Source organism: Pinus tabuliformis, chromosome J (genome assembly GCF_031772625.1).
Source record: "Pinus tabuliformis cultivar Carrire ecotype Pingquan chromosome J, CPIR1, whole genome shotgun sequence".
Lineage (NCBI taxonomy): Eukaryota > Viridiplantae > Streptophyta > Pinopsida > Pinales > Pinaceae > Pinus > Pinus tabuliformis.
The window spans coordinates 723,975,934-723,984,725 of NC_142295.1; the positions used below are offsets into that span (position 1 = coordinate 723,975,934).

General features: G+C 36.4%; 1 protein-coding gene across 1 annotated transcript; it reads left to right on the plus strand.

Annotated features, from left to right (window-relative positions):
• Positions 1-581: 581 nt before the first annotated feature.
• LOC149228787 (receptor-like cytosolic serine/threonine-protein kinase RBK2) lies at positions 582-8,161 on the plus strand. The gene is made up of 11 exons (XM_089378365.1): positions 582-1,338; positions 1,895-1,989; positions 2,142-2,260; positions 2,461-2,606; positions 3,772-4,320; positions 4,595-4,852; positions 5,016-5,173; positions 6,649-6,731; positions 6,860-6,995; positions 7,164-7,313; positions 7,504-8,161. The coding sequence occupies exons 1-11, from the start codon at positions 1,164-1,166 to the stop codon at positions 7,675-7,677; spliced, it is 2,043 nt and encodes a 680-aa protein (XP_089234491.1). The 5' UTR covers positions 582-1,163; the 3' UTR covers positions 7,678-8,161.
• Positions 8,162-8,792: the final 631 nt, after the last annotated feature.

Below are 8,792 nucleotides of genomic sequence, written 5' to 3' on the forward strand. Positions count from 1 at the left end.
ATTTAAACCTTCTTATATTTAATAAAATGAAAATTAAAACAAATCTCAAATAATATTATTACCATTTAATTTTACACTCGAAATAATTTTTACCTCTCACTAATATCATACTTCTTTAAACTATTGGAAAACCAAAAAAACCAAAACGTGTAATATTAAAAACACTAACATCATACTTTAAATTATTTTCAACGAATATCATACTTCAAATTATTAATTAAAAAAACGTGTAATATTAAAAAACACTGACGTTTAATCCCGCACATCATTTTTCATATTTTTACCATAAATAAATATATTTTTATCAAAGAAGTCCATTGTTACGTGTTTTGAACAGGGTGAGAAGTGTAACCAAGCCAATTATGAAAATAGATAATCTAAGAAAAAAATAAAATATTGTAAATTGTAAAAGAAGTAACATTAAGCAAGGGAAAGTATAACAGTTTTTTATCAAATGTTAAGCGTGCACTCATGAGCCAGAGCCACCTACTTCACATAGGGAGAGTTGTTGGTAACAAATCCACATCACATTCCCTCGGCTATAAGAGGTCTTTCTCCGCTGCGGGATTGATTCGTTGCGCCTCTACGAGCCAAACGGAAAGGGCTTTGTGCACAGGAATCACCATATCCGTGATGCCCTAAACCATTATAGAGGAAGTGTGGCCGCATCTTGTCTCAATTACCAACATATATATATTAAATCAATGACAGCAACCTGAAATTTTGTATTTTCTGTCTAAATTTTAGAATGCAGATTGAACAAGTTTACGGCCAATTACAATACGGTTGGCGAATAATGAACCAAATTTTGTGCAGCTCGTTTTCTGTTAAACGGACTTTGAATTAATGTATTGAAACTGTACAAAATGCGTGTCCCGTGTAACTTAAAATTGCAGTGTAAAGAAACTAGCATGAGTTACCTTGGAAGAAAGTTGTTGACACGCAGATCACTGACTAGTCAGTTGGAGAAGAAGCAGTCACCTATAAATTCCACGCCTCGGAAATTAAAAAGCTCGTCACACGACTATGCAGCTGCTACACAATTTTACGGAGGCGTGTTGCCTTGAATTAGCTGCTTGGGCGAGGAGGAAAATGCAATTGACAGGTTTTGGAGTTCGCATCAGCGGGTTGCTCGGTGATTAATAATTATTTTGTGGTTCGGCATGAAGAAGCTGCGACGGAGAAAAGGTGCTTCGCCCCCAGAGACTATCGTAGTGGGGTTATTGCCTCAACTAGGCGGCCTGGAGCTTCTTTCCTGGACTGTTCAATCTCTGGCTCGACCCGGCGATATCATCCTTGCTCTTGTCGTTTCGATTCCATTTTCCACCTTTTTGCTCGGTAAAGATTTGCTTAATTTCTCAAGAAGTTGGAAATTTCATAAAGAAACTTGGAAATTTTGCGAAATATCAATCAATTTGTCCCGGCTTTGACGCATTTCTGAGAATTTACTCATCATTATGGCGGCTGGTTCGATTTATCTCAAACTCTAGCCCGGGACTCATATGAAACCTTTCACACAAAGAAATTTCCTCCAAAATGATAATTCCTTGCCGCTGCGATCGTTAAGTTATGTTCGTGTTTTTTAAGATCCTAAATCCGCCGACTAACTGCCACAGCTTTAGATTTCATAGGGCTTCCATCATACATTTCATAACGCATGTCTGACATAGACGATTGACGCTGGAGCTTCTTGTGGTTGTCCTAAAACCTACAATACGTCAGTTTTCCTTCACAACCGAAACTTTCAGAACTTTTAAGCCTGCGGTGACTCCATCACGCGACTCTTGTTTTTCTGGACTTCTTTTACTTTAGTCCCTTCTTTTCGGTCTGAATTTGAATGTTGCTCTGAAAAATTTTACTGCTTCGTTGTGGTGTTTGAAAATTGAAATAACAGTTCAAAGCAGAGAACAGAATGACGCTCAACGGCAAAGCAAAGTACAGCCACAGTTGCAGCTGGGAGAAATCAAGGAGCTCTGCAAGAAAAAGCAGGTGAGATGGATTGTCATAGAACAACAACACACGGGTGGGACTAGTTAGAGCTAAACAGTTGACATAGGCTATCATGAAGATAAGTTTCAACGTCAATTTGCCTTCAAAAGTCAGCGATATTTACTGGGTTCTTGTACCATTTGATCCAACAGATACAAATGGACGTCAAATTTGCCGTCGGTGACAATGCTGAGAAGGTTGTGATCGAACAGGCAACCGCTTTCAAGGCTTCCACCCTCGTTGTCGGCACCTCTGATCGATTTGTTCCGCGGTATTATTCTTGATAGTGAATTTTAACCGTTATATGTCCATTGCTATGCTCTGCAGTTGAACATTGCATAAATCACCACCTCAACGAGTGTAAGGTAGCATAATGGCATTAATGGTTGAGTCTTCCGTTTGATTTTGCCACATTTAATGCTATTTAACCTCAATTTCTGAGTTATTGTTGGATAATTTCTCTGAATTCAGGCGAAGGAGAAGAACGGGATGCTATTATGTTCAAAATGCCCCGCCAGGATGTTCAGTGCTTGTAGTAAGAAACGGGAAAATTGTGCATTTCAAGAACAATCCTTTTAAAGTTCTTACCTATTCCAATAAAGTTTCTACCTCTGAAGGTACAACTCTTGGTGCCTTGTTTTTCCTCTACTGCTGAAAAACATTTTCCAGTTTTCCTGAAGTCGGTCTATTTACACAGATAGATTATCAATATCATAGTCCGGGGCGTTGTATCCGACCAACTGCCTGCCCGGTGGTCATTACTGTTTACAATGGACCTTGTTCATTCGGTGGGCTGCTTGAAATATTTTTCTTATTGATAGCTTGACTATGTCCTACTCCAAAACCCAAACATCACATAAAATGAAATTCGAAAAATAAGATTGAACATTTGTTTTTAATGTTTTGTTTTTCTTTTTGTTGAACTTCCAGTTTCGAAATACGATTCTTTGATCTAGTCTTTCTGTGATAACATTTCCTGAAACATGACATTTTTCTGTGGTGAGTAGTTGCTACAATTTAATGTTCAACGGTTCATTGTGCAGTATGATCTTTTATATAAAGCAATTCATGATCATATGCTATCCAATTTCTGCCCCTTTCCTAGTACATAAATTTCATATATGCTCGGTTCATATAATCACAAGTTTAAACGATTTTTCTGATTTTATTGACTGTGTTATGGCTGATTTACTCTTTCATTGAAAACTTCCAGTTTCAGATGTTATGTTAAACCTTAATTTATTTATTTGCATTCCTCAATCTTGTTTTTTGTTATTTTGGAGATTCCTGAATTTTAAAACGATTGAAGCGGCCATGGCATTTTCCCCCAGACAATGCAAATCGTTCACTAATTGTCATTCCAACACTTATCGCCAGAGTATAGCTGTAGAATTCGCTCAATAGATCTGCCTAGTAGTAAAAGTTTGAAATGTCTGAAATAAATTGTAGATTGAAAACAAATTAGGATTTGAGATGCAGTCAACCTGCATCAACTGTAATTGAAGGTTTCAGGCTGCGCAGCCCATTTGTACTGACTTGAAATGAATAACTAATACTGTCTTTGGCTTACTTTGAGAAAACTGAGTTTCATCTTGCAAATTGTTTTAGTTAGCCTACTGTGGAGTTTTCTCATGGTAATTGAACTCCCAATCTGATACCACTTGTTGTATTAATTGTAAAGAGCATAGAATTTTGAGATTCTTCTTTAAGGAAGAAATCTCTCCTGACGATTCACGGTGTAAACTTCTGCCCAACTAAACTAGCGCTATTTGTTCATGTTAGGCATGCAGCTTCCACATCTGGAGCAACAGTCCAAGGAGCAGAGTCTGCAGGGTACTCATGTACAGGCTTTGCACTCAATCAAAGCTTTAGAGCCACGTAGAAAAAAGAAATCCAAGAGTTGGTTTGAACAGAAAAATGAGAACTCACCGCGAGGGGTTCTTGCAGGATCATCAGCTTTGTGCCCAGATTCTGATAGTAGCTCTTCATCCGGTACCTATTTTTCTTCACATACCTTCTCTAAGAAGAAACTATTATCTTCAAACCAGGAAGCATGGAATAGTGATAAAGGATCCCGATGGCGAGATGTTGCACGTTTGTGGAAAGCCCGCTCACTTCATTGCCTTATTACGTTTCCTTCAAGAGTTTTTCCCAGAAATCTTGCTACAGGTTGGTCCCCTTTGAGATCAGATCCCAGCATTGATGATGACCCCTCATTCTCCATCACAAGTCTGAGCTCGGACAATGATTCATTACCCTTAAGAACAAAGACCTCATGGAAATGCTTTACATTCCAGGAACTACAATCTGCTACCTGTAACTTCTCTTCAGGTATAAAAAATTCTGATAGATTGTTGTCGCTTAACTTCACCACATTGTCCTTTGAGTGCTTGTATTTCATTTACAATACCCATTTGTTTACCCCATCTTATACAACATGTGGGTGACCTTTTATTTGTTCCCAAAGTTTAAGAAGTTTGCAAAGAATCATCTATTCTAATTTATGTACTTTTACAATTTTACAAGGACAATATTATCTTAAAACTTGAGATTGACTAAAGCATTCATCAAAGAAATGAAAATTTGACATGGAAAGCAATTACAGAGAACTTTATAGGCAGTGGTGGGTATGCTGAAGTATACAAAGGGTCACTTGCCAATGGAGAGCTACTAGCTGTCAAGCGACTTACTAGAGGCCGTGGAACAGAGGAACAGAGGGTGAATGATTTTTTGACAGAGCTTGGGATAATTGTGCATATTAGCCATCCCAACACAGCTCGTCTTATTGGCTTTGGTGTTGAAGGTGGACTGCACCTTGTTTTTGAGTTTTTTCCACATGGAAGCTTAGCATCATTGCTTCATGGTATGTGGAGATTATGATTTATATTTCTGATTAAGCAGGTATAGAGATAGGAAATTATAAAAGGAGAACAACTCTTCACAGAATTCATTACTCGCCTGAATTGTATTTTAGGTTTATGGATCCATGAGTTTTGTTTTGTCCTTTCTTGGATTGTTCTATCCAGGCACAAAGTCTCATCTACTAGATTGGAACATCCGGTACAAAGTTGCTCTGGGCACAGCTCGAGGTCTTCTTTATCTTCATGAAGGTTGTCAAAGACGTATTATTCATAGAGATATCAAAGCATCCAACATTTTACTCACTGAGAATTTTGACCCACAGGTAAACTCTGTCTCATACAGGCCTCCATATTCTATGAGTAAGGGATAACTGATAGCAGAATCTGTGGGGTTGGATGATGCCATTAGTCCTACTTTGCACTTGTATCATTGAAATATTTCATGCATTAAAGCATATTTTAAAGGAACTCATTATAATTATATCTTCTTAGTAAGTTGATGCATTCCTAAATTCTTAGGACATTTGTTCCTTGAGACCCTTTCAATGTTCTCTAACAAAACCAGGGCATATATGATACCATAGTCTAAGCTCTATTTAAATGTTGTTATGAGAATCCCAGATAACGATTATTTCATTAGAGGTGACTAGCTTTTAAGGGATTCCTTATGATGGAACGATTATTTCATTAGAGGTGACTAGCTTTTAAGGGATTCCTTATGATGGAAACTCTGGAGCCTGTCTAAATTTCTTGCCACGATGAGGAAAAGTAGTGCTGAAGGAGAAATTCAAATGCAATTTAGTGTTAGATTTTAGTGCATTTTCAATTTCATGTCCAAGTTTCCTGTCACTATGGGAAAAAAGCAGTAATCTTAAATGAAAAATTAAGATAATTATGGTTGAATGTTACCGCATTTTCAAATTTCTCTGTCCCAAAGCATAAAAGTATAAAAGTAGTGCTGAAAGAGAATACAATAATCAAAAGGTATTGTCGGGCAATGCTATGAAAAGGAAATCGTGTTTTCAACAGTAAAACATTAAAACATGGGCATTGTTTAGTCACTCGAATGTATCAAAATATCCTTTCTATAGAATGTAAAGCATACAAGGACAATTTTAAGAATTTTATCATCTGCCTCGGTAGAAGTGTTTCCAAATAGAATAATTAAGGAAATTTTTGCCACTTGTTCAAGAAGTAACTTATCCTTTTTGGTTCCTCTTAACTTATCCTTTTTGGTTCCTCTATTTTATTATAGACATCAAAACTTATAACATCCAAATTATACCAATATTATGCCTTTTACTTATTGCAGATAACCAAAGAAATATAACTAGGAAAGGGCCATCTTAAGCGCCCTTATTAAGCACTTACAGGAATAAAAAAAAATCACATTGAGATTATTACCACTGTTATGCCTTTTTCTGCCTTCCCATAATCTGCAAGAAATATAACTAACCTTGTCCAGTCTATTAAGCACCAACAAATATAGAGTCATATTAACCTTGCCCGGTTTAATAAGCACTAACAGGGATAAATTGAGAACCTTGCCTCTCTTGGTGCAAATATATTAACAATTAAATCTATGTTAAAAGCAGATTACAATGTTTGTCTGAGTATTAGCTCGGCTAGTATTTTAGTCTGGCATATCCTTCTGATGGAAATTTGTTAATGTACTACTAAGTTAATTGCAAATTTGGCGTTCCAAGGAATTTGGAGTTATGAGCATTTACGATTAGGAGAAATTGAAATGAAACTTGTGCTCCGAAGATGCCTCCTGATTTCATTTGGTAAACTGCAGATTTCAGATTTTGGACTAGCAAAGTGGCTACCGAAGCCATGGACACACCTGATATTAACAGCTGCTATTGAAGGCACGTTTGGGTGAGTAGCTCTACTTCTTGAGGATTTGCCAGGAACATTCATACACTTGATATTCATTTCATAAGAATGGCTTCACTTTTCTTCACAGTGGACCAGGAATATTCATGTTTGTTACATTTATATTTCAGCTATCTTGCCCCAGAGTATGTCATGCATGGGATTGTTGATGAGAAAACAGATGTTTTCGCATTTGGTGTACTTCTGCTGGAGCTCATTACTGGTCGCCTTCCAATTGACTCTTCTCAGCAAAGCTTAGTGATGTGGGTATGTGATTACTACTTATCGGTGGTTGATTGTTCGTATTTGTGTGAGTAGCATGGCTGTGTAATTCTCTATTTATCTGGGCTTCCATCTCTACCTCGGTTGGCATTTCTGCCAACATAAGAAAAGACTCAACTGTGGGTTGTTGCATAACGTATGGAATCAATGCAGGCAAAGCCTCTGCTTGAATGTAGAAGCATTCAGAAGCTGGTTGACCCTCGCCTGGGCGATGCATACAATGCCCATCAATTGGATGTGATGGCCTCCATCGCTGCATTATGTGTCCAACAGACTGCCATTCTCAGGCCTTCCATGAAACAGGTAAGTTGTTAAAATGAGAATTTGTAAGCCCATTACTGATCCAGAGCTAGTGCCTTCTCGATTTTCTCGAAACTCTAATGCAGCTACAAGTATATGGTACTGACTGAAAATTACCACAGTTCCTCTTATTAAATTCATATCAAATCTCCCTGTGTTTTATTTTTGGAAATTGCAACGCATGTTGAATTAGGTTTTTCAGCTTCTAAATGGGGAAGGACAGAACATAGAAGACTCAGAATACTCGACAGTGCCGCTTCTGCACACACCTTATCTACAGGAATCGTTGGACACAGGAGAATACATGTCCTCGACACACTATCTGACAGACCTCAACCGTCACAAGGAGGTTGCTTTGCAATTCTGAAACTCACACCGCTACTTTTGCAATTCAGTTCTGGCGATCATGTCACAAATTTTTAAATCTCCTTCCGGCGGAATAGGAGAGACTACATCTGACATGGCATCTGTATAAATGGGAGGAGGTCACTTCGAGTGGAATTAATGTACCACGATGTCTGTACAGGATCATTTTCAATCATGCTGTCGTTCCTTACCCGAATTTGTTGTGCAGCAAACATGTGAATCGACAATAAAAAAGACAAATCGGTTTCAACCCCGATACCCTGTACATCTTTGGAGTCATTTTGCTTTCCAAATTCCTGCCACACAAGGGCAGGAAAATCCAATATGCTTGCTCTCTTGGTCTCTTTCAAACTTTTGTTGCACATAGTTTTAGAAATTTCTTACGAGTAATGTAATCCTTGTATGTCTTATATTTATGCTGTGCTTTAAATTGTAATGTAATAATTCTATGTATTATATTTATGCTGTGATTTAATTTTTCTTAAGTTTTGGGTGTTATTTTGGTATTTTTTTGAAGTCGAGGTTGATAAAAAATACAACAAATAACTAAGCTGCCATTGGGTAGTAAATGCACAGGGTGCATTTATTGCGCAAGGGCGTGCCAGTTATTTTCTGCCCAAAAAGAAGATTAGTTAGAATAGGAAGTTAGGGGATGAGATAGAATAATAAGTTTTAAGTTGTGTAATGTGGAAGGGGATTACTTAGAATAATAAGTTTAAGTAAGTTTAAGTTGTGTAATTTGGATAATCTAAGTGAGTTTTTGAAAGTGTTGAATCTATTTATATTTAAAATTTAAATATATTTTATAAACGATGAAGAATTAAAATTTCATCTAAATATTACTCAATTCTATTAAAAAATAAAAATTAAATCACTATTCTAAATTTTGTTTTTTTTGTAATTTTTTAATTAAGATTAATAGAAAAATACATTGGTTAAAGTAATAAATTTAAGTTGTATTATTCAATTCTATTAAAAAAAAATAAAAAATAAATCACTATTCTAATTTTTTTTTAATTAATATTAATAAATAATAAAAAAATTAGTTAACTTAATAAATTTAAGTTGTGCAATGTAGATAATCCAAATGAATTAAAAATTAAAGCACTATTCTAA

Excerpts from the sequence above, each read along its gene's own strand:
- LOC149228787 (XM_089378365.1), top strand. The coding sequence starts at position 1,164 with ATGAAGAAGCTGCGACGGAGAAAAGGTGCTTCGCCCCCAGAGACTATC. Across the intron at positions 5,174-6,648 it reads CTGAGAATTTTGACCCACAG|ATTTCAGATTTTGGACTAGC; the intron begins GTAAACTCTGTC and ends GGTAAACTGCAG. Across the intron at positions 7,314-7,503 it reads TCAGGCCTTCCATGAAACAG|GTTTTTCAGCTTCTAAATGG; the intron begins GTAAGTTGTTAA and ends ATGTTGAATTAG.